General features: G+C 47.7%; 2 protein-coding genes across 2 annotated transcripts; one reads left to right on the top strand and one right to left on the bottom strand.

Moving 5' to 3' along the window:
- The first annotated feature begins 15254 nt into the window (after positions 1 to 15254).
- On the top strand, positions 15255 to 17110 carry EGR2 (early growth response 2). Its single transcript, XM_063164053.1, has 2 exons — positions 15255 to 15561; positions 15906 to 17110. Exons 1-2 carry the CDS (start codon positions 15384 to 15386, stop codon positions 17108 to 17110), a joined length of 1383 nt encoding a protein of 460 aa, XP_063020123.1. The 5' UTR covers positions 15255 to 15383.
- Positions 17111 to 19431: 2321 nt separating this feature from the next.
- On the bottom strand, positions 19432 to 22488 carry ADO (2-aminoethanethiol dioxygenase). Its single transcript, XM_063164052.1, has one exon. The coding sequence runs from the start codon at positions 22478 to 22480 to the stop codon at positions 21740 to 21742; it is 741 nt and encodes a 246-aa protein (XP_063020122.1). The 5' UTR covers positions 22481 to 22488; the 3' UTR covers positions 19432 to 21739.
- Positions 22489 to 27282: the final 4794 nt, after the last annotated feature.

Genomic DNA, 27282 nt, shown 5'->3' with positions numbered 1-27282 from the left:
ATGGCTGAGAATAAATCAGTTACTCAAGACTGAGTGAGCAAATGCTGAGAAAATTGTAATTCCAAGAATGGTCTGCTGCAAGAGGTTGATGTACTGTAGGCAATTCTTAACATAATTAGCAAACAACAGTGGCCAGATTCTTTCCTCTGAGTCTTCCTAATCTGAAGGAAAGAATGGAAAGAGGAATCTTGCATCTGCAAAGCTCAGAGCTTGTGCCTTATTCCAAAACAGTGGGGCTAAAAATACAACTTTAAGTGTTTAGACAAAGATAACCCTCTAAAGAGTCTTTCATTTAGAGATCTGACAAATGAGAGAAACGGAAGTTAAGATCTCTGCTTGCACTGAGAGCTGATTTGTTGAGGTCAGCGACATTGGGGTCAGTTTTAGCTGATGGTGGGGAACTTATGTTTTTTAAATAATTGCACAGAGGCATCTTAATATTTTGTTAAAATAATTTAATGGAACCAAATTAAGTGGTTTATCTGAAAATACTGAGGCAAAGTATTTGTGTTTTGAATGTTAAACTGTAGGAGTCAGGCTGGTATTTTGCCAGAAAATGTGATTTTGGGGAATTCTGTGGAAATTTCAAGAGATTGTAAACAGAAGCTGACTAGCAAAATGTATGAAATCCAATGTTTTTTGTCAGCTGAAATACACTTATTTAAGGAATACTATAGATGTCAACAATTGAACAGTGCAGGGAGTGGAAGAGTCACTCGTGTTTGTCCTTAAATCCTCCTTTATTTCCTTCTGGTCAATCTGAGTATCAAGCTGACTTCTAACTGCACCCAGCAAAAAAGAGATTTGTTTCTTTTTACTCTCTAAATTTTAAGCCTGGTGTGGATTTTTAGAAAGGAATGTCTTTATGGAAATTGGCTATGCCAATGGACATAGAATTTTTGAAGGATGGAATTCCAAGAAGTTAGACTTCAACGCAGCACCTTATCTAAATATTCCCCACAGGTAGTTACATATTCAGCTGACTGCTGCTAAATGAATAGCTCTCCTGGAAACACTGTCCTTACACTTCAGAATATCAAAAACATTTTCTGGTTTAATTCCTTATACATAAGAAAAAGCAGAATGTGTTCCAATATGAATAGGACAAGAAAATGGGATGCCCATGTGTGAGAAGTTGGACATATGTGTAAGTGCTCAAAGTACAGCAGCCTGTACTAATAAAAATTACAGATTTTTAAATTTTCAATTGCTTTTTCACTCTGAATGGTTGCTGAATGGCTTTCTCATCTTGTTTGGAAATACATTTTCTTTTAGAGCTTACACAGTATTTCAGACTGCACAAAATATTAAGTTCTTAGCTGTAGAGTAGAGAACAAGTCATTATGCTGGAAACCTACTCTGTCTGCTTGAGTTTTCTACCAGTTTCTCTTAGCTATTACAGACAACTTGAAATACCTTCCTTTTTTGCACTTATGCCTACCTTGCATCCATATTTTCTATCCTATAATCGTATTATATTAAACCAGTATGGCAGTTAAAAGTGATTGTGGCAATGTATCAATGTTATTTCAGGAGTAACCTGATTTTTCATTTTCTATTAATAGACAGTATTTTTACAATAAGTTTTTTTTTTTTTGGTCTTTTTTCTGGCAGTCATTATTTATCAAAAATTGTGAGGAATTGTGAGAGATTTTTGTGTATCTCCAAAAGGGGTAGCCCAGTGCATTTTTATAGGCTTTAGGCCTAAACTTCAGCTAGTGTGTGATCAAGTATACCGGAAAAATCCTTTGTCTATTGCTAAACCCTATGAAATTATAGATCAAAAGAGTTTTCCTATCTTACAAGGACTGTGGTACCATTCATGGGCTGAAAATGACTGTCAAAGTAATAAAACAACTACTGTTGTCAGGGAAAGATTAAAAGCAGCAGCTGGATTGTACACAGTCAACTTGAAAATCTTTCTCTGGGAAGGTAGATGCTTTAGAAAGTGATCTGGCTTTTCAGTTGATATGCCATGATTGGCAGCCCTATAAAATGGCTACTGACACAGGAACTTACAAAAGAAAGAAGCCTTTTTTTCCCCTATAAAGAGCATATTCTGCTTCTTGCCTTCTCCCAGATTGGACTCTGCACTTGGAAGTGAGATGTAATGCAAGTGTCAGGGTGATGATGGCTGCCAGCCTTTCCTCTGTTTTATCCAATTTACCTATACTAGGTTTTTTTCCTGAAATAATTCCTGCTGTCAGTTTTCTGCAGTTTGTGTTTTAACCTGTGCTCATTTTACTGTTTTAGCTTAGTTCCTTGAGTTCATCTGTACATTTTGCAATTCTCCTTAAATTCAGGATATTGCCACATCTGTTTCCATGTTATTTTTCCAAGATCATAATCCACTGGAACCGTACCAAATACTTTTAATCTCCATTCAGATTCTACCATTATGCCTGGTATAGAGTAGTGAATATTTTTAATTGTCTCCATACCTCTAGCCATCCTGATCCTCAAATTAGCATGTGTGCAATCTTTGAAACTTTGTTTATGCAAGGTCAGCATTAATGATTTCTTTAATTAGTTCCTTTCTTTCCATTTAATTATCTCTCTTCTTTCTAGCCATCCAGACTTTCTTGTTCTTTTGAACCAAGTAGATTATCTTTCTATCTGTATCACAAGATTTGGCCATCTGCCTTCCACTTGGTGATTTTTCCCAGATTGTAGTTGTCTTTGGGGTTTTCTTTCCTGGTATCTTTTTGATTTATATCTATTTCTTAATGTCTTCCCTCAGATATTTCTCACTACATAACATTAACTTGGAGAGTAGTTCATCTTTCTTGCATCCTGACAACACCATTGGAAATTAACTCAATGGTTTGCCATTGCTTTGCCAAAAGCTTTTTCTTCCTGCTTTCTGATTCCAGCTCTCCTCATGTTGTCATTTTGGGTTCCACATTCCCCTGGGAGCATTGCTGGATCTCTCCTCACCTCTGCTTGGCCAGATTTGCAAATATAAGACGTGTTTGTGTTGTTTTCCCTTAGGATTATGTGCAATGGGGATAGGAAATGGACAGCTTTGTTTCACTGTATCCCATTTTCTGTGCACTGGTCTTAAAGCCATTTATGTGTTTGGCTTTTGTGGGTCTAAGAATGGGTGGGTGTTGCATAATTGGTCACATCTCAAAGCCACTGGTGGTGGCCATGCCAGGCCTGCAGAGTGCCCAGTCCGTGAGCAAGGTCAAGTTCCTCTTGCTCATTCACACACTGGGCTCAGCACACACTGCCCCAGCTTCATGTAAGCTCAGTTCTTCCTATATGTGATGAGGATGGAAAACTTCAGCTGAGAGCTACAATCTACTGTCCTTTCTGATCTTTAGTCAGTGCCCTGCCTGAGAGAAACATGCTGCCATGGTAGGTGACAGTTTCAGAAGGAATGGTGTTCAGGAGAGGTGCTGGATGCAGCCCCTGGGCACTTACCCTGCTCCAAACTCCTCTGCCCAAGCCTACAAACACTCTGAGTGCCTTCAGCTTCTTCTGTGGCTCAAGCTCGAACAGTCTCAGTCTCTAACTCTAACAACACCCTTGCTGACCGTGGACCTTGAAAAAGAAAAGAACAATATCTGAAGGTTTTTTTTCACATCTTTCTGAAGGGGAAATGCAGATAAAAGCAAAGCTCTTGGTGACTGATTTTTTTTTTTTTTTTTTTCACTATCTACTTGAAAGGCAGTGGGTCAGAATTAAGGCATTTTTGCTGCGGAGGAAACGTGTGGGATGTTGGCTGCAAGCCAGTAGCCACTAACATCCCCGCTGCACCAGGAATACTTGAATGAAGTGGGCGTCACCCTCGGGAGAGCAGGCATTTGGTAACAGACTACCTACATCAGAGGAAAACCTCTTCATTGAGATTCAAGCAGTAAAAACACTGAATGAAGATAAACGGGTTTGGTGGATTCTTCTGAGGGACAGTGGAAATGGAAGAATTATCATCCAGTCTGGAAGATCATCCTCTAAGCTCCTGTGTTTGTCAGGTCCCATTCATCCCCAGAGAAGAGATCCATACAGTCGCTGACTTTTCTGACAGTATTAAAGTTTTATCTTCCAGTTCTGTTTCCTCAACACAAAGAATGATGAAATAACATCTGGAGCTTTCAGACAGTAGTCCATGCTATCGTCAGTCTTCCAGGGTTTTTTCCCCAAAACCAGATTAAAAATCTGAAGTGTGTCAAAAGCCACTATAAAATATAATTTATTCAGACACTAATTCTTCTTGTGTCCAGCTGGATATCCACTGGGAAAAATAAAAGTAATTTCTAGAGTTTCTTTGTATCACTAAATTATGAATCTGAATGATCAAATAGAATACTCCCAGTGATATCATTGATATTTGTCCTAGTTAAGCTATCTTGCTGAGTCAGTCACCAGTGCTATCCAGTCAAAATATGAGCACATTTCCCTTGGATCAAGTCCATCATTACAACATGACATCTATGAAACAGTTTCTCTTTCCACCTCCAGTAACATGATAGGTAAGCTGCAGATTTTTTTTTTTTTTTTTTTTGTCTGAAACAGCAAATCTTGTTTCCACTGTGTGTAACAGAAAGGAGATTTCCATCTTATTCCATCACTGAATTATTAGAAAGTAATATATTCATTTTTTTCAAACACAAAAATGACACCAATGGAAAAAAAGAAAGGAAGCATTTTGGGTAAGTGTGGGCAAAGGACAAAAGTGGCCATAAAAAGACTCAATGGCTAGAATAGAACATCCCAAATATTTTAAAAAGCTCTTCTCTTGTAGAGAAAATAAAGAGATCCTGGATAAGTGACAAAACTATGTCCATGTAAATCTAAATGTTTACATGGTAATAATAATTTGGATTTTGGGTGCAGTTGTGCATATTGGGTCTGGTCTAATAACACTGAGGTTGCAGAAAGCTAGGGGATCTATGACAGCTAGGTGACATGGATGAAAAATAAGTGAATTTGAGCAGGATTTGGGAAAACCAGACCCATGAACTGGAGCAGGTCTACCAAAGTAAGGTAATTATTTGTTTTAGTTTGGGTAATAGGTTTGTTTTGACAATCTGGCTTTCAAATTCTGGTTTTGGAAATGACCTGCACAAGGTATTCGTGGGCAGTTGATTTGCAATGTCCCACCCCCTGAGCAGAAAGCCTGGGGCAGGGGAAAACAACTTTAATGCCTCAGGGCTGCACAGTTCCTGTGGCTGGCAAACTGGAAATCACCATCCGACCTACAGAGCAGGTCTGGGTGGGTTGATGGCAGAAGTCTGATAGGAATCAAGCCTGAAAGATTAGGGATTCCACCCCACTTATAATGGGGTGGAAAAGTGAATTCTGGTTGCAGCTTGAAAAAAGGTGTGAGGCTGACAGGGGTGTAGTTAAGAGAAACTGGGAGAAAACTCAGGCTGCAGCCAGGAGAGCCCCTGGACTGACAGATGCCATGGAAGCAGCAGATCCAGCATAAATGGGGACGTCTGGGAGAAGACACTGAACAGAGCTGGGAGTCAAAGTCTGAGATGAGGAGAGGGACCTGGAAGAAAGCTTAAAGGCAGCTAAACAGGAAAGAGGGAGGGAATGATGGAGAAGGTTTGGATGCAATGGTGGAAGTTACTTAGACATTTCAGCAAGAAAAATGGTCTGAGGGAAAAATGCTCAGGAAAATGGAAGAAGAAAATGTAACTGTAATGACTTCTTCTGTAAAGAACCCTTCTTTTTCTGAGATCCTGGAGTGGCAAGCAGCAAATTAGCAAATCCTCAAAATTAATTTGGAAAGTAACCACACTATCTGCTCTGAGAGAAAAGTTTAAACTGTCTAACAGAGTTTTTGTAAGGAAAAAGAAAATGTGCCGGAGGGTTCAGTGTTCTTAAGACCAAGTGATGAACCTTTGAAAATAGGATTTTATAATGGAAATGCAGAGATCATTAACTATTGTAAGCACCTCTAAGAATGACACCTCTATAGTAAATTACATTCAAATTAATATAAAACTGTAAAGATTCTCTGACAGCTTTGATTATGTAAGTTGATTTTAGTAGTTAAATGTTGACTTTCTATAATGCATTCTCCAAATATTATACTGAATGCTGCATCATATATAACAATTACCATGTCACAGTGCTATTTTGTGTAAATTAAATTATTGACAGCAATATAATTTTGTATTCACTTTATTATTTTGATCCATTTTTCTGTCAAAATATACAATGGCTCTTCACTAGATTTAGAAACCAGAAAAACTCTTTAGATGGTGAAGTATTATTCTCCATACATTATTTTTCCTTAGCCTGTAATGAGATTGGGGAAGGAGGGGGAAGCAACATTTCATTCCTCCTCTGACATTGTGTGTGTTTTTAGACATGCTGTCAACTTTAAATTGTGTTTCAATAATTTTGCTTATCAAAAAGTCTGCAAAGTCCATGGCAGGCCTGGTCAGGCTGTCCAGGCATGTGGCAGAGATGATGTTTTTAGTGTGCTCCAGCACAAGCACTGTCCTCAATCACAGCATGGAATATAACGTGGTTATGAGCATAGGTTATTATTACAGGCTGGACTTGATCATCTCCAAAGTCTTTTCCAATCTAGTTGATTCTTTGATTCTGTGATTCTATGATTATTCAGCCTAGCTTTAAGGAGATTCTATTGTACATCCCAGGGTGAATACTTCCTGTTCCTTGATATCTCTTATGAGTTAAAGTGACAAACATCATCTGTGTGGAGCAGCTCTTTCTTCACACCTTCTTTTCCCAGGTCCTTTTGGGGGCTGGGGTGTGAGTATGGCAGCAGTGATTGTCCATCCTTGGATGCCTGGGGAGTGCTTGCAGGTTGTGGTTGTAACTACTTGTAATGCAGCACTTAGAGTTTTCTCATCCACCTTTCCACAGATGCACAGCCTGTTGGCTCCTTGTGACCTGCACCACACTGGAGTGCAGAAATTGGAACACAAGCTCTGTCTACCTGTTGGATCTCAGCTCTTCTCCAGGCAAGTACCCTGACCCCCAGAAGACAGTGCAGCTGGCTCACTTCACATAAAACCCAAAGCCTTAATCATAAAGACATGGGGAGGCACTGAGAGTGACTCTGAAACAGGGGTCTGGGTGCTATCCTGTAAGATTAAAGAAATGGGCTGAGATGCTTTGAGGCAGAAAGGAGGACTGATACCAGCACATCACATACCATGGGCAAGGACTCTAACTCTGGGTACAAAAACTCCCTCCATTCTGAGTGGTGGTAAAAAGGCTCAGAAAATGCTAATTTTCTCAGCTTGTGCAGATCAGGGAGGTTGGGGTGCCCATCTCAGTGGGGTTTAGTTATGGCTTAGGTACAACCAAGCCAAAGCTATATCCTATATCTGCTTGATAATAAAAATCAGAGACACATTGGCACTCCTAAGAGCCTGGGAAGCAGTTTCTGGTCGCTGGACCAGTGAAGCACACTTGTTTGTGGCTGTACAGCTGTGGGCTACCTACCTCTTCAGTAAACTGGCCCAGGTCTGTGCCCTTAATGCCCTGTGAGCCTTAAACTAAAGATTATTTTTCAGATGCTCTTTGCAGTTTTTATTCAGCTGAGCATGTGGAATCAAGGGGACTGAGAGGAAAGCTGCAAGTTGCTAGCATGGCAGGGATAGGACAGGGGTAACTGGGAGGGAACTCTAAGTTCACCATTTTTACCAGTGCTCTCTAAATATGCCAAAGCTCATTTGTCTGTTCTCCTCAGGTTGGGAACACATAAATAAAATATACTTCCTTTCTGTGGCAGCACAAAATTACAAAAACTCATCTGATACTGATCAAATGCACTTAACCATTGCACATGCACTTAATTCAGTATGAAATTGTTATTACATTGTTATGTCTGCATGCACCAAATCCCCTTGTGCTCAGTGTTAAGGGACAGAAGCCCAGAAACACTTGGCAATCTCTCCTGGGAATTGCTGCTAATGCTGAAAGTAGATGTTGCTTCTTAGCCTGAGTCATTCATTTTCCCCTTTGCTTAGGCTGTTTGTTCTTGATCTACACTGCACATTCAAGATCTGCAGTGTGGTGGCAGTAGTAGTAGTGTGAACATGGAAAAGAATCTGTTTGCTTGAAGACTGATCTGTTTTTATATTATTCTGATAGAAAAGCATCAGAGTACCCTGCTAAGATACTGGTATTGACTTATATTCTGTAGGCAAACTGAGCTTATTAACAATTACTGCAGACACAACTGTTGAAGTACCAAGTCAGAATGACCATTTTTGTTAGCTGGAACATTTATAAAATGCCAGGAATCATCAGTGGGTAGAAGAATTACTTTCTTCTAGCTTCTTGTCTAACATTAATAGCCATCTCTCCTTTGTATGCTTACTTTGTAAGGAAAGATCTTGTCTTTGCACTTTTCTGCATGTAATTTCATGTATCTTCCCCTCTATGAAGCTGTTTGACACACAAACACGTTGCAGGAGTAGAGTTCTAACAGAACCAGCTTCACTTGGTACTAGACAAATAGACTTGGGTCTTTCTATGGCACAAGCTAAGCCTTGATGCTGATTTTCTTATTTGGCCTAATTTCTTGTTTGATCTGCCAGTGTGGGAGTTAATTGTATAAACACAGAAATATGGGAGATGGGGAGAAATACATTCTGTGCTGCCCTGCTCGGGTGGCTCTGTTTCTTGCTGGCTTTGTTAATGTGTTGCTTACAGCAGTTGAAATGGCAGGGGGGATGAGGAACAGTTGGTGATGAAAAGGAGTTAATGTGAGAAGACATCAAGAAATCATATTGCACAATAGGAAATTGTTCTTCCCAAAATATTTCTGTGCTAGCCCATGTAAGTGGGACTCCATAACAGTACCCTGTGCCTACACCAGGAAATGCAATGGCATTGAGTTCAGGTGTTAAACAAATATATAACCAGGTTCATCTAATTTTGGCATTTGATTTTAGATGGCAGTCATTCCTCTTGATGTCTGAGAGCCCAGACATTGTGGTGATGAGCTAGATCTCTGTTAGCACCTCAGGTTACTAACCTGGAGAGAGGAACTATGCACAAAAGGAGGATTTAAAGCTACAACACAGCAAACAAGAACTAACACCTGATTAAGTTATCCTGAGAGTTGGGAAAAATGAACCTGCTGGGCAGGTATTCCCTAATGCTGCTGTTTTGACTTTACTAGCCTGTCTTCTCAATGTATCCTCTATTTATTCAAAGAAAATCATCTGCTCCTCTCAGTTATTTCAAAGTAAAGTCACAAGAATAGCTTGTTCCCACTCTATTCCAAATATAGATGTTGGCAGCAATTGCTTAGATAAGGGGGAAGGAAAGGAACTACCAAGGAAGAGGAAAGACAGGAGGAGGAAGAGGGAAAAGAGAGCTGAAAAGGTTGGACAAGGGAGTAGAGAGAGACATGAATGAGAAGGGAGGTGAAAGAACAAGGACAGAATATCACAGCAGAGAAAACAAATCAAAGATAGCAACAAACTCCTGTGAAACAGGTGGAAGCAGCCCAAATATAGGATGAAAAGGGCTATGCCTGCCCTCAGGAGAACCTGGAGTTTTAGCCTTGAAAAGTAACCAAGCTGTAAATAAAATAATGTCAAATTTTTTATTCATTCAGATTGTAGGGGTTACATGATCAGAAAACTCAAGCTAACTTATGCCACTTAAAAATCTGGCCCTAGAAATGTTAAAACAAAACATGTTGCTTATTTTAATCTCGGGGGGGTGGGTGTTTGTTTGTTTGTTTATTTAATTCTCTGCTGCAATAAATTTCACTGTCTGTTCTGACAGAAAGCCATCCATTGAGTAACAGCTGAAAATGAATCTGAATCCCTGTGTCCTAAAGAATTCACAGTCAGGATGGTCTTCTGGTGAAACTGGAACATGTAGTAGTCATACCCTCAGGAGCAGAAAATAAATGCTGATAAAAACTAAGGAAAAGGCAGAACCACACACAGATTGACTTACCTAGGGCAAAGAGCTGAGGGTTTCCAGGGCTGAAGGTAAGCTTCTTTAAGAAAAAAACACAGAGAAATGAGACATAAATGGAAACAGGTTCTGAGAAGTGGCACATAGAGCAAATGCAAACAAGTGCTTGGAAATTTAGAAGTCATGTAAGTGGCTCCAGCTTCCTTGGAGGGATGGGAATTTTCTGGGAAACACCCCACAGAGCTCTTCTCAATCTCTTCTCAAGAGAAGACTGCTTAGAAAATGGTGTTAGAGGCTTGTTTTCCCTCCTGGTTTGCTAGAGAGAGATGTTATACCTGACTTTACTCGTTACTTGAGGATAAAAGCTATGGCCAGTTCTGAAGACACTGTTTCCTAGAAACTGAATGTGTCCAGAAACCCTTCTGACAGGCTTTCTGAACACACAAACACTAGGTGATGGGACCAAGAGAACTGAAAATGTGACTCTTGCTACATTTCTTATATTTCAGTCCTTCAAGGAAGAAGGCCACTTGCATCATGAAGGCACATGCTCGATTAGTCTCTCTATGGACTGAAGGGCCAGCCATGGGACAAGGCAGTACTTACACAAACACAGGAGGCACGTTGGAGCAGGAAATACAGGGTAAGTGAAACTAGTTTCAGAAGGAAGGACTGGAAAGTGAAGCTTTGCAGGCAGACTATCACTATTTAGAAACAAAGTTGTCATTATTTTGAGTCTTGTCTCATGAATGACATGTGTATCCCAGCAATTTTCACAGTTGAGAAGCAACTTTTTTTTCTTTTTTTTTTTTCTTTTTTTTTTCTTTTTTCTTCTTTTCTTTGTCCCCCCAGCAAGCAGCATGCAGAGCTGATATTTTAGCCTTTCAGCGGGGATGCCCCTCTTGTGGCTTGCTCTCAACACTTCACACATCGACATTGTTGGGGTTGTGGGGGTCACAGGGATCTCTGACTCAGCAGGGCTGGAGTCTCTCTATAGGTAGCACGAGTGTGATGAAAACCCTCAGGGGTGGTATTATACGGTGAAAGAGCAGCAGAGCTCAGCCCAGAACATCGCTCTCGGCTCAGCTGCTGTGTCCTCGCTGGCTCCGGGAGCGCCTTTCCCCAGGAGAGGGCAGTGGAGCCCGCACACGATCCGCGCTCCCCGCCCGACAGCGGCGGGAGCAGCCGCTCCCTCTTGCCGTGGGAAACTCATGGGGTGAGTGCAAGTGGGACCACAGATTTTATATATATGCTGGAAACCGTGCACAGGAACATCCAGGAAATGTTCTGTGTATTTAATAACGGGAATAAGTTTTAAGCAAACAAGTTTGTTGCTGCTTTTATTTGACTGGAAGTTTTCTCTGTCACACATACTTGTTCACAGCCACACGAACTTAAACTAGTAGTTTATTGATTCCACATGGGTTTATTTAATTCCTATAGCCCGAATTAGAAAAAGTTATTGACATTTAAATAACCCTTCAGAATGCTGCTAGTGCTATCCTAAGCCAAGGACTCACAAGAAAGTTATTTACTTATTTCAAATTTACAGGCACTCATCCTAAGACAACAAGCAGCCTTGGCTGAAAACCACAGAGTGGTTTCAAGGTACTGTAATTAAGGGCAGACTGGGATGCCTTCTCTGCTCCTTAACCATCCCCTTCCCCTAGCATGCCAGCAGCCAGCCAGATGTTTTCTGTAAGTTCATGTTTACAGCAGGTTTCCCTGGCTGGATTCCAGGTTTTGGTGACTGGCCAGTGCAGACTAAGAGCCTATATCAGGCCTGTGAGGGGCAGGCAGGGCAGACTGAAGGGAAGTGGCTTTTGCCAGCAGCCTGGGAATCCAGCAGACAGCCCTGGCCAAAACAGAAGGTGAAATAGTAAACAAGCATTTCTTCCTGTGAGGACATGACAAATCTTTCCCCAGTGAAAAGGGGAAAATTTAGGAAACTCTGAAATTCAGCTTTGGAGAGAGATTTTCTCTTTTACATGAAACATTAAAAACTCACCAACCCCAACATGAATCTAGGCCAGATTTAGGACAGACAGACATTCTTTGCTGTTGTCATTCATCTCCAACCTGTAAACAGCTCCCTGTTCCCAAATGAGTTCCTGCTCCCTAGGGCACCTGCTGAGCTGGGGCCACCTTAACCCTCCTGAAGCAGCAGGATGCAGAGTGGAAGCTGCAGGGTGTGTTTCCCATGCAGGCCCGTTAGCACAGGAGGTCGGCTGAGTTTTGCTGCAAAAGCATAGTAACCCCCTGGAGAGATGACTCAAATGTGTGATGCTAAGCTGGTTAAATGTTTTGCCAGCTCCACAGATGATAAACTGCCTTTTCTTCCTCAGCCACTCTCAACTCAGGTACGGAGGCAAAGATGATTTTATTTCTACAACTCCTGTCTCAGGTACCAGTGGTAGACAATGACTGCAGGAAAATATATCCCCAGTGCAATGTCAGCTAGCAGCTTGTTAAAAGGGTAAATACAGTAAATCCTGTTTCAAAGAAGCTGGGAGTAGGAGAGAAGTTCTGCCTTTCAGCTCTGAAACATCCTCAATCACTGCTATATCCACTAAGAGGTCATGCATATTCGAGGCTTTTGGTGTGATTGGGGACTTGGCAATTTGCACCAACAATCTGTCTGTCATATGAAGCCACGTGTTTTACAGAAATCAGTAGGATATTTCTGCATGTAAGGGCCATGGATGTCAGTGTGAGCTGGGCAGTCCAACCCTCAGAGTCTGCTGTAATCAGCCAACCAGGGATCAAAGGTACAAAGCACATGCAAAGCAATACAGCAAGGATATCTGAAAAGGGCCCAGAAACATTTGAGTTTCATCTGTCAACAACTTCCTGAAAATGAGCATTAAGTATGCTTCCATCTTGCCCCACACCAGATCCTGCTGCCATTGAGACAAAGCCCCCATTGAAAGATGTCAAGTGATTTGATTGTCCCTGGAAATTTATTTCATTCTTAAGAAACCTTTTAAAATTAACCAGCCAAGTCAACTACAGTAGTATTCCTCGGGTGAAGTTAAATTTTGTGTCGGTCTTTCATTCAATCCTTTTCCATAGTGGAAGAACATTAAATTTGCCAAGTAGTTCAAAGCTAGAGTTGATTCATGGTGGGATTAAGGTGGGGTGTGAAACCTTGGTCCTCCTTTTTTCTGTGAGCAGTATGATTTCATGTCATCTGTGGGCATATGGTATTTTGAATTAATACAAGATGATGTAGAATATCCATAGGCCCTAAATCTGAGATATCTGCAATGTTTTGCAGTAAGGAGGATACTGCACTTAGAGTTACTGTTTCTCAAATTCGTGTAAAGTAACTCACCCCACTGCACAACAGATTCCAATATTTTGTTCTTTCATAGTAGCGATTAGACCAATTATAGCTCAGCTGTAACAGAAAGGTACAATACAATTGCTCCTACTTCTCAGTCAAATTTCCCAGAACCTGTCTCTCTGTCACATTTTTAAATTTTACTTTCAAATTGAGATGGTTTTTTAAATGAAAATATCTAGAATCCCACTGAAAGCTTGCTTTCAACTAAATCTCATATGTCAAACTGTATTGGCTGTACATTAAGTGCTAGAGAGGACAGGTAACAAAAATTTATGTTAAAAACCACTGTTAAATATTTACTAATTGCTGTGCATACTTCCCTGATCAAGGCAAATACCTATCTTTATGCCTACTATTCCTTAGCAAATGCCCCTAAAAAACCTTTACTTTTCCAGGGATGCTGTTGTCTAGTCTGGACTCTGCTGCCTGGACAAGTAATGAACCTGGAGCATCACCAAAGGCCAGGATCTGGAGGAAATGAAAAAGCCTTTCTCAGCTGGGGTGTGAGGTGTGGCGTGGATAAAGAAGGTCATGAGAGACACCGTGACATGCTTGGGAGCCAAGGCAGAAGGTAAGCCTATACACCATAGGGATGCCTGAGCACACCCCTCTTCTATGGCATGGGCTGTAATGTGTTAGACCTGTAAACATTGATATCTGCAGTTAAAAATGAAAGGGAAGAGTTTTTAGGCTTCCTATGTATTCTCTGGCTTGCTGCTTTGGAACAGGAATGCACTGTCATAATATCTCTCATATGTTGCCATGTCTTGCTGCTGCTTGGGTTGTCAATGGGTTGTTTTTTTCACTGCAGACTATTGAAAAGGGGCCTCGCACGCTACAGACCATATGTGAGAGTTGCTTTCCTAAATGCAGTAATAAACAGCCACGAGATGAAATATCCCCAAGTAATGAGATTAGTGACACGGGATACAGCTTTCAAAAATAATTACATCTGACACCCTCATCAGCAAGAAGATGTAGGGGCTGCAAGCTCTAAGCTTGGGAACAGCATATGAAAGATTGGCTTCTCCTGGGAAGGGAGGCACAAGGGAGGTTATTTTTAGTACTTTGGAGGAAAAAAAGAAAAAGCCAGAATTTAAGCACTCTTTGGGTTTGAAACCCTCGTTATGGAGGAGATCGCGGAGAAATAAAGCAAAAGCGGCGGTGGAAATGTTACTGAGGATGGAAACTGTGGGAGCACGGGGTTGAACTGAGCAAAGCGGGAGCGGGTAGGGTCAGAACGGAACGAGGTGGGGGGGGGGCACTCCCGTCCCCCTCCCCGTCCCGTCCTCGCCCGTGCCCGCCGATACAATAACAACCCAGCGACGGCGGAGCAGGCGGTTCCGTTTTCGCGACGGTATATATAGATCAGACACTTTCCAAAACAAGCAGCGCCGCCGAGTCGCTCTGTTCGGCGGCTCTTTCCACCCGTAATTCAGAAAGAAAAAAATTATTTTTTAAAATTACTTTTTCTTTGACAAAGGAGAAGCTCTATTCCGTGAATGCGTCTGTTTCCTGACCCGCCGCCGGCTTGCGGTTACAGGCTGCTGAGAAAGTGAGCGGGGTCTGGCGGGGCGGCCCCGGGACCTCCTCTGCTTTTCCGAACCTTTTAAAAATTTCCGGAACAAGCCCTAAAAGGGCAGGCGGGGCGGGGCCGGATCCTCGCCTTTTTAGGACAAGGGCCCCGCCACCGGAATACCCCCCTGGGCGGCGCGGCGGGCGGCGGCGGGGGCCGAGCGGGGCCGGGGCGGGTCGGGGCCGCCCCCGCGGGGCGCGGAGGGTGCGCAGGGAGGGGGTCGGGGCGGGCGCGGGCCGGCGGGTCCCACACGCGGCTTCCACGTGACCGGGCCGGGCCCCGTTCCTCAGTCCTTATATGGGCAGTGACGTCCCGGGCATTCAGGGGGCCCCCATAAATAGTTACCGCCAGACTTGTCCTCCAGCGCGAGCTGCGGCGGGAGCGCGGCGCTCCCGGGGCACCGCGGGCACCGCACCGCCGCGACGGGGCGGCCGCCCGCCCGCACATGCCGCGCCGGCTCCCCGCCGTCCCCCCGCGCTGGTAGTGGGAGGCAGGGGGAAGCGCCCCCTCCTCTCCCTCCCCTCCCCGCCCCGAGTGCCCACCGCCGGCCGGGAGCGCCGCTCCCCCGGCCGCCCCGCTGTCCCCATGATGACCGCCAAGGCGGTAGACAAGATCCCGGTGACCCTCGGTGGGTTCGTGCACCAGCTCCCCGAGGGCATTTACCCGGCGGATGACATCTCCGCCGCGCTGCCAACTTCGGTCGCGATCTTCCCCAATGCCGACCTGGCAGGGCCGTTCGACCAGATGAGCGGTGTGGCAGGAGGTAAGCGGAGCCCTCGCAGGTGCGGGCCGGGCCGCCCGCGGAGAGCGGCGGGGCGGCGGAGACTCGGGGCGGCGGGCGGGGGTCGGACTGGGACGGGGCGCCGGGACCCTCTCCGGGGCTCTCCCGCCGCCCGGCCGGATCCCCGCCGCCCCTTCGCGGCAGCCCTACCTCCGCACCCAGCTCGGGGGGGAAAGTTGCAGTCGGTTCGGAGCCCCCCTGCCTCCGGAGCGCAACATGTGCGCGCCGCAGCCCCGCGCTCGGCCGGGGCGGGCGGTGGCTGGGACCGGTGCCGGTCGTCCGGCGGGTGGCGGCGCGGAGGGCTGACCTGCTCCTTGCCCCCCCAGACGGCATGATCAACGTGGACATGGGCGACAAGCGGGCCCTGGACCTGCCCTACGGTGGCGGCTTCGCCCCCAATGCTCCGGCTTCCCGCAATCAGACCTTCACCTACATGGGCAAATTCTCCATCGACCCGCAATACCCTGGCGCCGGTTGCTACCCCGAGGGCATCATCAACATCGTGAGCGCGGGGATCCTGCAGGGGGTCAGCACGCCCTCCTCCGCCGCCTCCTCTGCCGCCTCCTCCGCCTCCTCCGCCGCCTCCTCGGCCACCGCCGCCTCCGCCACCTCCCCCAACCCGCTGGCCGGGGCCCTCGGCTGCACCATGGCACAGGGCCAGCCAGCCGACCTGGAGCATCTCTACTCGCCTCCGCCGCCGCCCTACTCGGGCTGCGGTGACCTGTACCCGCAAGACCCCTCCTCGGCTTTCCTGCCCGCCGCCGGCGGCGGGGCACTGCCTTTTCCCCCGCCGCCCTCCTACCCCTCACCGAAGGCGGCGGCGGCCGACGGCGGGCTCTTCACCATGATCCCCGAGTACGGCGGCTTCTTCCCGCCGCCCCAGTGCCAGCGGGAGCTCCACGCCGGCCCCGACCGCAAGCCCTTCCCCTGCCCCCTCGACTCGCTCCGCGTCCCGCCGCCCCTCACGCCGCTTTCCACCATCCGCAACTTCACGATGGGGGCGCCCCCGGCGGGCGCCGCCCCCGGCAGCGCTCCTGGCAGCGGCGGGGGCGAGGGTGCGGGCGCCCGGCTGCCCGCCGGCGCCTACAGCCCGCACCACCTGCCGCTGCGGCCCATCCTGCGGCCCCGCAAGTACCCCAACCGGCCCAGCAAGACGCCGGTCCACGAGCGGCCCTACCCGTGCCCCGCCGAGGGCTGCGACCGCCGCTTCTCCCGCTCCGACGAGCTCACCCGGCACATCCGCATCCACACGGGCCACAAGCCCTTCCAGTGCCGTATCTGCATGCGGAACTTCAGCCGCAGCGACCACCTCACCACCCACATTCGCACGCACACCGGCGAGAAACCCTTCGCCTGCGACTTCTGCGGCAGGAAGTTCGCCCGCTCCGACGAAAGGAAGCGGCACACGAAGATTCACCTGCGCCAGAAGGAACGAAAAGGAGCCGCCGCCGCCGGCGGGTGCCCGCAACCCGGCGGCGGGAGCGGCACGGCCGCCCTGGCCCCCTGCGCGGCGCGGACGCGGACGCCCTGACGGCGCGGGACGCGCAGGACCCAGCGCGGAGCCGCCGCCGAGCGCGGCGGGCGCGGAGCGGAGCGGGGCCCGGCGGGGCGCGACGAGCACCTGGCGGCGCCGCGGGGCTCCCCCGGGCCGGGGCGGGCCGGAGCGGCGGGTGTACATAGGGGCTGCGGCGGGAGGATGGATGCATGCAGTGCCGTCGTGGTGAGGTGTCCTTGGTGCCTTGTGTGGTGTAGAGCCCGGTCCCCTGTCTGCATGTGGGGGGTGCCTTACCGATCCGCTCCGACGACAGCGGCGACACCGAGACCGGAAAGTTTTTCCCTCCCTGGTTTTAGTATGGCTGTACATTTCTGCCTATTAATATTGGGATTTTTTTTTTTTTAGAGACTATATTTTTGTACGCACTGGTTTGGGGTTTTGGTTTTGTTTTCCTTTTTGGTGACTTGAAAGTGTTCCGTTTGTAGTAGGACTTGGGACAGGATGTAAATACTCGGGCTGGGACCGGCGCCCGTGGTCGGCCGGCACCCAGTGCGCCGCAGGTAACACGAATAATGCACAACCACTAACGGGGGCTGGAAGGAGAGGGGGGTATCTTTATCTTTCTGGCCACTCTGTAAATAAACTTTTCGACAATAGGGTAGGTGCTTACAAAGTTTATAAAAGACGACAAATAAATCTCTTAATTATGCTAAATTGACATCTTTATTTCCGTAGGTTCCCTGGCCTGACCCAGGGAGGGGTTTATCCCCCGCTCGTCCCCGACCCGCGCCGGGTCCCGGCGGCGGAGGGCTGCGGGGCAGCCCGGCCCGGGTCCGATGGGCGCACCGCACCGCCCCGCAAAGCCTCGGCGTGGAAAACCTGCGGCCTCGGCCCCAGCGTACAAACACTCGCTTTTGGGCGCGGGAATTTCCCTCGGAGACGAGAGACGGGATAATATTAACCAGGGAGCGGGGTGGGTTTTTTTTGACTCATTCTGTTTTGTTCCGCGGTTACGATCCGCCCCAGGCAACCTCCGCGAGTGGGCTCCGGAACAGTGCGTACCGCCGCCCCGACGGCCGCCGCTCGGGGGAAGCGGCTCCTGGCGGCGCGGGGCTGCGCGGGCGGCGCCGCGCCCGCGCTCGGGGGCTCCGCAGCGGCCCGGGGCGGCGGCGCTCACCCCCGCGGCACAGCCCGACTGTTTGTGCTGAACCCACATGGCCGCAATATCGTGCCTTTTTTTTTTTTTTCCCCTTGTAAGCTTATTTTGGTTAATGTTTTTTTAAATGCTATCCCGGCCTCGGCCCACCCTCGGATCCCGCCATCGGTGCAGGGCCGTAAGCGCCCCGCGGGCTTGCCCCTCTGCCACACAGATCCCTGGTGCGGCCCGCACTGCAGAACTGAGCTGTGCAGGATGGGCATCCCTAACGCCACAGCCCCGCACAGCAGGGCGAAGGGGTTGAGTTCTTTCTTGGTGGTTCCCAGCCTCTGCTTGCCCACGTGTTAGGTCCCATAGTGCAAAGCCCCAGCAGCACCTGCCTTTTCTGTCTGATAGAAATCCCTGCTTCCCATTTTCTGGAAGTCATGCCGGCTTTTGGGGCAGCTGCTCTTCCATGGGAGCTGAAGTCACAATCTGATTCTGAATCAAGACAGCTTTTAAAGTTGGGCATGGATCAGCCTGTGCAGGGGAAGCCATGCTCACTGCCCCACCATCCACCTTAGCAGCACAAGTAAGCCTTCACACCCTGGTTTGCAGTTTTGCCACCTATTCCCACGTGGTCCTGGCTCCCAAGAGAACACAGCCTGCTGCTGGAGGGATGTCATACAGAAGCTGCAGCCTCCTCAACTGCTGGGCTTCTGAAGGCACCGCCACAGCCTCGGATAACCACAGCTCGGTCACAGCCAGAGCATCTTAAGCGAAACTGGTATCTCAGCCACCCAAACACACAATCCAAGGCTCCCCCTGCACTGTCCAAACTACTGTCACCAGCCATGCTACAAAATTAAAACCAAAATTAAAAGCAAAAATCATATAAACGACACTGAAATAGTAAAAGAGGTGAACTAAGGAAACTACTGGTGACTAGCGTACGGCTACAAGAGCATCTCACATGGCACAGTATCAATGGTGCTAGACTCCTGTGTGTGCCTTACATTGAGGGGCAGCTTCAAAAGCAGCAATAGTGTATGTGCCTGGATTTGCCTGCAGGATCTGGGCTGAGAATCCAGTGCTAAGCATCGCCTCCCAAGGAAAAGCCGGTCCCACTGTTCGGACTGTCAGGCAAAGGAAACTAGAGCTCGGTACCGCGCTTGGCTCAAGGCTGTCTTACTTGTGAAGGAAAGTAATGACTGGTCACTGGTGAGATATCCTGTATTTATTCTACAATTCAGCAATAACAGTTATTTTGCTGTTGTGAAAACACAATAACCAGACTGCAGAGAGAAGGAATGGCATTACAGACTTAAACCTTCTGCTTACAGATATCCAGAACATAGGAAGTAAGTTTCAACTAGTGAGTAAGCAAGAAGTTACACAAAGAGGCTTTTTAAAAAAATGCATCTCAGGTTTTCTTTGCTATTTTTCCAGCTTTAAATATTTTGATAATAACACCTTAATTAAAAAAAGAAAAAAAAAGAAAAAAAAGAAAACAAAAGGTTTTGCCAGGTTAACAGCACTCTGCGGCGTGACCATGCTGTCCTCTTCAGAAAGATTCATTAAATACTGTCCCACTAAACATCTTGACTAGGTTTTACACATGGAGGAAAAAAAATTAAAAACTCAGCAGACAGACCTAAGGGGAGGATAGAGCAGATAGGATAAAAAATGCTCACTGTCGCAGTTTGTTTGTCCAGTACAGCTGTTTGCATGCACCATGCTATCTTCTTTGTGGACTTGTGAAAAAGGATAACTGTCTTTGTTAGGCTTGGAGAGAGGTAGAAACAGGCTGTAACACAGGGAGGCATTGCCTTATAATTAATGACCACATTCGATCAAGAATTGTTAAACATTAACTAATGCTAAGCTGCAGGGGAATTCCAAGAAAAACAGGTAAGCCAGCTGCAGAAATATCAGACACCTTTAAATGCTCAAAGAATAATAGGAAATTGCCTGAAATAATTTCTACCAATTTTTCCTTGCAAAAGAATTAATCCATGGATGCATAATGCTGACTGTATATTACATTCATTCTTTCACAGGCTGGGAAAAAAAAAAAGCAGCAATGCCATATCAGAATCATTTAAAAATTCACACATACAAGCCACTGTACAGGAAAAACAAGTCTGCTTTTACAAATACACAGAAAAGTAAAGCCAGTTGTGAAATGATTCCTGGAGCAGGCTGGTACATCACTCAGGAGGTTGCTAACTTGCGTTTTCTTACTCAAATTCTCAATCAGGACTAAGATGGCCAAGGCTGCCCTGGCCTGGGTTTGTGGTATGAAGTGTGCATTAGGATGAACAGGCACAAGACCAGTCCCTGCAGCACAGATGGGGCACTTCACCTGTAGAAAAACTCTCTTCTGTGTTAGAAAGATTGCATCCCTTCCCTTGCTGTGGACAAACTGCATCTCCGGACCACTTCCATCATAGCAAGGCGGAATTCGTGGTCTCTCTTCTACTCTAGGTTTATTTAAAAGCCTTATGAAAAAGTAGTCCTTATAAACAGTATAAAGAGGGAAACTGCAAGGCTTCAAAAGCCCAAAGCGTTCACATATAAAAACACAGACCACGCTTTAAAGAGAAGACATCAGGTCAAATCTTAGCAGTACCTAGGTATGCGCTGCTGTATACTGAGGGTTTGCAAATACGCCGTGTTTCTAGAATAGCTTCCACAACAGTGGATAGTTGTTTTTTCTTTTATGATGCCCAGTTTCTGCCACTGCTGCATTAGAGGTTCCAAGCGAGGTTTATCAGCAGCTGTCTCCTTCTTGCTGAAGGAAGTATGCATAGATGCACTCAGTAATTCTCAGTTGCAATAGTGAGATCTTGTATATGACACTTAAAAGAACTGTTGAAAAATAACTCTGAACCTGACAGTGTCCATTTGGAGCAGTTATTTCCTTAACTCCAGCCCTGGGGATTGATCACTGGCATTTGCTGGAGGAGCATGTCCTGGCTCAGGAGTTGTTCTGGATTTGTTATTTACTAGCAGGGTACAGCTCTTCTTGAGAGTCGCTCTGGAGACAGTCCCCAAAGGCTGTAGCCAGACCAACGTCCCTTCCCAAACTCAGTGGGTACAGTGCCCTGGTCCCGTGGTGCCAGCTGGCTCTAGAAGAGGGAACCCCACTGGGAAAAGCCGGGGAACTGTGTGAAAATTCTTATTGCATTTACTCTCCCTTTGGAGCCTGAACCTCTCTCCCTGATGCGTGGCCCTAACTATTTACACAGGATGCTGGAATATTTCCCCGACCCTTCAGCTGAGCAGCTTAATCATGCTGCTCCCGCACATCGGCCCCAAGGGCATAAACACGTTCTGGCGCTTTATTTCCCCGACTCACGAAGCCCGCGATCAGAGGAAGGCTCTGACCCACGGCGCTCCCGCGAAGCTCCAGCCCGCACGGGACACCGCTGTCCGCCGGGCTCGGGGGGCGGCCGGTTCCCCTCTCGGCGGGGCGAGCGCACATCGTCCCTAGCGGCCGCCGCCCGGCACGGGCCGCCGGCGGCGACTCAGAGGCAGACGCGAGGCCCAGGGTAGGGCTCGCCCCCGCACCAGAAGTCGGAGGCCTGCGGGGTCTCCATCAGCCACACCTCTCGCGGCAGCGCGGGCGGCTCCGCGCCCGCCGGCGGCCCCTCCAGCAGCCGGTAGTAGTGGCAGTCCCGGCCGTGCTGGGGGTCGTAGGGCGGCGCCAGGATGTCGAGAAAGGCGGCAGGCCCGTCCACAGCGTCGATTTGGTGGAGATTGTCGGTGTGCGGCGAGAGCAGGCAGGGCGGCGAGGCGGGCGTATAGTGCTGGCGGGAGCGGAAAAGGGCGCGCAGGCACGGCCCGCTGCCAGCGGCGGGAGGCGGCGGGGCGGAGGCCGCCCCGGAGGGCAGCGTGTCCATGCAGGCGATGCGCAGCGTGCCGTACAGCACCTTCAGCATGCCGTTCATGCCCGGGTGGTCGTGCAGCGGGATGCAGGCGCCGCTCCGCAGCAGAAACACGCCCATGCTGAAGTTCTCCGTCTCGCAGATGTGCATGTAGCTGACGGGAGGCACCACGCCGGCCCACGGCGGACCCCCGCCGGACGACGCCGCCGCGGCCGACGGCCCCCGCGGCGCCAAGTGCAAGTCCTCGGCGCGCACCTTGTCCAGCAGCTGCTGCAGGCGGTGCAGGTTCTCCCCGAAGGCTGGGCCCGCCGGGCTGCGGAAGGTGATGCGCGCCTGCCGCGCCACCCGCTGGATCAGGGAGGCCATGTTGTCCCGGGGCATGGCGGCAACGGCCCGGCCCGGCCGCGGCGGGCGGGGCCCGGCTCCGCTTCCGCCACCGCCCCCCGGCCCGCCGCGCAGCCGCGCTGCCGCCGGGCACCACGGGGCTCGTAGTCCGGGCTGGGGCCCCGCCGGGGAGCGCGGATGAAGGAAGAGGAGGAGGGCAGCAGAGGTGAGGGGGCGCGGCGGGCCGCGGGGGGCCGCGGGGCCGGCTGGCTCCCAGGGCTTGTGGCGGCTGTCCTTGCGCGCTGAGGGGACACGGGCCGGCGGGAGCGGCCGCTGAGGGGCTGAGGGGTCCCGCTCCCCGGGGCTCTGGTACGGCTGACCGGGGGCTGCGCTGGGGACGGGGAAACCACGGCAGTGAGTTGCCCATGCCACGAGTTTCCTCCCCACCACTGTGCGGGGCTGAGGAAGCACAGGAGCAACTTGTTACTTGCCTTGGAGTTAAGCCATGTAAAACTGAGCAAGGTAGTGCAAGTGCGGTGTCCTGGGCGTATGGCAGCTGCCCATAGACAATTCATCTTTTATCAGTAACTGCTTGATACAACCACGTTATTTGGGCAAACTTATCAGATTTGAGTTTTGTGGCACTGCGTCTCTCATTTCAGCATTGGGTCGAGGTCGTGCTGTACGGCACGTCCTGTCCTTCATGCATCTCCTTATGGTCCCTTCTGAGTGTGATTGTGTCTGAATTCGTTATCTTTAACCACAGGTGAACACCGACGAGCACACAGAGTTCCAGATGCCGATCCTCAGAGAATCCATGTGTAACAGAAAGGATGGATAATCTTTTGGCTCAGCTCCAGCCTGGTGGAGCCTGCATGTGGTTGTTTCAGGCTAATGTACAAAAATGGTCCTGCATTTATTTTGCCAGGTTTTTATTTAATTTGTAGATTTGCGGCAATGATCCTATTACCTTCTTTCCAATCAGTGTGGCTGCACATAGCAGATCATGCCTAAAAATTCTTGCTTTTGAAGTCAGAATTTAACCTGTTAGTGCTGGGATTTTTTAAACAAGGTTAGGCTCTGGTCACAGAAATATATAGGCTCATTCCACCTTGAGTTCAATTACTTGCATGGATGAGCAGCATTTAAGTACCATGGTAGGTCTAGGTTCTGAGAAACAGCTGAATGATATTACATAATCAAATTTGACTCCAGAGGCTGCAGCCTGTCGGGTTAAAAAATTCATTTTAAAACCAGGTAAACCAATGTATTTTCTTGATTAAAGGCAAACTGAAGTTGTAAGATATGCATTAAGCTTAAGATGCACATGGCTTTACAGTATTCTTACACATTATCACAGAACCGTTTGTGTTGGAAGGCCCCTTAAAGATCATCTGATTCTTGGTACATAGCACCATGGGCAGGAATGCCACCTGCTAGATCAGGTTGCTCAGGATCCATTAAACCTGGCTTTGAACACTGCCAGGGATGGGGCATCCACAGGATCTCTGGGCAACCTGTTGAAGAGTCTCAGCACCCTCACGTGAATGATAAATACTCTACATGAATCAGAAATACAAGTGTTGTGACATGTGATGGCCCAGTAGAGGATGAAATACTGATGCTGTAGACAAAGATGTGTCTTGGATCTTTCCCCCCAAAACTATTTTCTGTCCTCTATAAATAAATTTGGTGCACAGAACGCAAATTCAGGTCATGGCATAGTTGCATCTCTCTCCACAGAGGAGGATGCTCATTTGGCTTGCTGCTTTCAAGTTCCACCTGAAGCTACAAAGCACTGCAATCTTCAGCTGTTTGTTAAGTGCTGAGTGATTTTCCCGTGCCAGCATTGGGAGCACAGGGTGAAGATGGGATGTGTATTTCTGTACCTGGCAGGAACAGGTCTGTGTGGCAGGATGCGTAGCATGAGGGGGCGTTAATTATCCCAAGTGGAGAGGGAGAGTCTTTAAAGGTCAGTGAGCCTTCCTGCATGGGAATGGACTGCTGATCACACTCATTGCTGTTGCATTGGGTGGCAACTGGCATTTTGTCAGAAGCAGAAGGATTGGAAGGCTCCATGTTCAGTGTGCTCTTCTATTCAGCCCCGTTCACAGGGGCAGGCAGTTTAATGGTGAAGATGTGCACTGGAATTTTTGCCAGTACCGTTATCAGTGATAATGATAAATTCTTTATTGGCCATCTCTTCGTGTCCTACCCCAACGCTTGCACTCTGCTTGCTGTGAGTGCTAGAACACTCACTTTTGGACACACTGGTTCTTTTTCTATGCAGCACACAAATCAGATCTTTTGTGGAAACAAATGCTTGGTATTCGCTGTACATTGTGCACTTGGAGTAACTTGCAGTTGAAGGAAAGATCAGCAGGGAAAAGCAGGATCCTGAGTCTGAACTCAGCTTGCTCTTGCCTTGCTGAGAGGTGTTAGGTGAGTTCCTTGATCCTTTCACTACTTATCACTCTGTAAACCATGAATCATAAGTTCTACGTATAAGGATGTTTATTAAGATTTTAAGAACATCTTTACGTGGACAGTTCTGGTGCAATGTTAAACTGGTGATGAGGTTTCTATTTTGTGTAATTGATCACCTTACAATCACCAATGTTTTTAACTGCTGTGTTGATTGCCATTTCTAACAGATACACACAAAAATATATTAATGTTCCAGTTAAATCCTGTATCACACCCACATTTTTTCAGTGCAGGGATATTCAAATAAACCCAGAAACCAACCTCAACAGAAAAGCAAACTGTCCAGCCAGCTGGCAATTGAATTGACATGTTTTTTCTTCTGAAAGGCCATATTCTTAACTGGCCTCTACTATCTTGAGCATATGTGAGAAAAAAAAAAAAATCACGTGTAGTTGCTTGGCCAGGCTTTGGGACTGCGTTGTGTTGGTAATGCAGTGACCAAAGTTCAGCTGGAGGTTTTATGATAGAACCAGTGAGCGGGAGGTCAGGTTCAGGTTTTGGTCTCCTCCTGTGTTTGTTTTGTTTCTCCACACACTGAAAGAGAACGAGAAGTGTCACAGCTGTTTTCTCCTGCCCAACCCCACTACTTTCAGCCTCCTCCCCTTTCTACCTGGACTCTAAACTGAGCAACTTCTTGCTTCTTTGTTGCTGATACATAGTACAGTTTGTGAAAAACCCTGATTAATTCTAGCTTTCTTTTAGGGGTTGCTCCCCATATCCTCCCAATTTCTTTTGAGAAGTTAGAATTCCCTGTAGCCATCAGATAAAACCATCTGTATGTAATGGATGAAAATGTCAGCTGCTTGTGTAGCAAGTCAGTGGTTACCTGTTGCTAAATGTTGTGTCACAAGGCCAGAATGTTTGACAAGAGTCAGAGTTTGGACAGGCAGTACAGAAACCACCCTCTGTTATAATGCTGCCAACACTTGCAGATTGTACTTACATAGGACAAAACCCAAGAATCTCTGTCAAAGAGCAGCTTTGCTCTGTTCCTGCCACTGGATCTTCAAAGGTGTGTGTTGTTTTGTTGTTTTGTTTTAATAGCTGCCACCAGTCGAGGAGCTAGATAGGAATGCTGGCCAAATGTGACTCAGATGAGAACAGGACTAAAAAGAGAGAAGACAAACAACATGTCTGTAATATCTGCTGGCTCTCCAGTAAAGGCTTATGTAAAAGAAAGTTGGTTATCAATTATTCATCAGAGAATTTATATATCAGCAGAAACACAGGGGAGTGCTAGATATAACTGCACTGAAATCAAAAGGGGAATTAGGTTCATATATATACCAAACATCAAGCAGATCTATGCAACATTAAGACTCCCACCCACCTTTACCACTTCTTTACTGAGATGCATCCTGCATTCCATTAACTGCTGGAGAGAGTCCAGAGGAGGCAACCAAAATGATGAGAGGGACAGAGCAAGTCTCCTGCAAGAAAAGGCTGAGAGAATTGGGTTTGTTCAGCCTGGACAATGGATGGCTTAGGGGTGAGCTAATTGTGGCCTTCCAGTACCTGAAGAGAGGTGGAGATGGACTTTTCACTGAGGCTTGTAGTGGCAGGACAAGGGGTGATGGGTTCAGTTTGAAGGAGAGTAGATTTAGAGTAGATATGAAAAATGTGTTTACTGTGGGTGTGTTGAGGCCCTGCACAGATTGCCCTCAGTGGCTGCCCCATCCCTGGAGGTGTTCAAAGCCAGGCTGAACTGGGCTCTGAGCACCGTGGTGTAGTGCAAGGTGTCTGCCCATGGCAGGGGAGTTGGAACTAGATGTAGATGATCTTTAAGGTCAGTCCCTACCCAGGCCATTCTGTGGTTCTATGAACCACATAATTCACCCCTTGCTGACTCTTCATGTGTTGTAGCTCCTCAGTTAAGTGCACTGTTTCTATGTAAGGCACATTATTAATTGGTTTTATTGACAGTTTGCTACGGAACAGCCTAGAGCAGGAGTTGGAGTGACTCAGAGTAGGAAAGGCTGTGCAGCATGCAACTCCCTGTGCATGGATTTGCAGGAATAATGATCCTTACTCTGATCATCTGAGCTCAGCTCCACCAACTTCATGCTTTCCACTGGTGTGAGTCGGGTGTGTGCTGGTGGCTGTGGTGCTGTCCAGGTTAGCCTGTGGTGATGGGAGCTGTGAGTTAGCCATGGCCATACTCCTTCTGAACTCACTGGCTGCCCAGGGCTGTGGGGAGGAGGGAAGCTGCTCCCCTGAGGGAAAGCCCTGTGTCCCTGTGCATGTCTGTTCTCTCATTATCACTGACCTCAGTGCCATATTTACTTTTACCTGCTGTGTGATAGGTGCAGTAAAAGAGCACTTTTGTCCTAGGCTAGGGTGTGATTCCACTCTCTCAGAGCCCAAGAATTGGC

The sequence above is a fragment of the Melospiza melodia genome, chromosome 9 (assembly GCF_035770615.1).
Source record: "Melospiza melodia melodia isolate bMelMel2 chromosome 9, bMelMel2.pri, whole genome shotgun sequence".
NCBI lineage: Eukaryota > Metazoa > Chordata > Aves > Passeriformes > Passerellidae > Melospiza > Melospiza melodia.
Note: the sequence above shows the minus strand (reverse complement) of the source record. Positions and strands in the feature narration are given on the sequence as shown.

Excerpts from the sequence above, each read along its gene's own strand:
- EGR2 (XM_063164053.1), top strand. The coding sequence starts at position 15,384 with ATGATGACCGCCAAGGCGGTAGACAAGATCCCGGTGACCCTCGGTGGG. Across the intron at positions 15,562-15,905 it reads GATGAGCGGTGTGGCAGGAG|ACGGCATGATCAACGTGGAC; the intron begins GTAAGCGGAGCC and ends TTGCCCCCCCAG.
- ADO (XM_063164052.1), bottom strand. The coding sequence starts at position 22,480 with ATGCCCCGGGACAACATGGCCTCCCTGATCCAGCGGGTGGCGCGGCAG.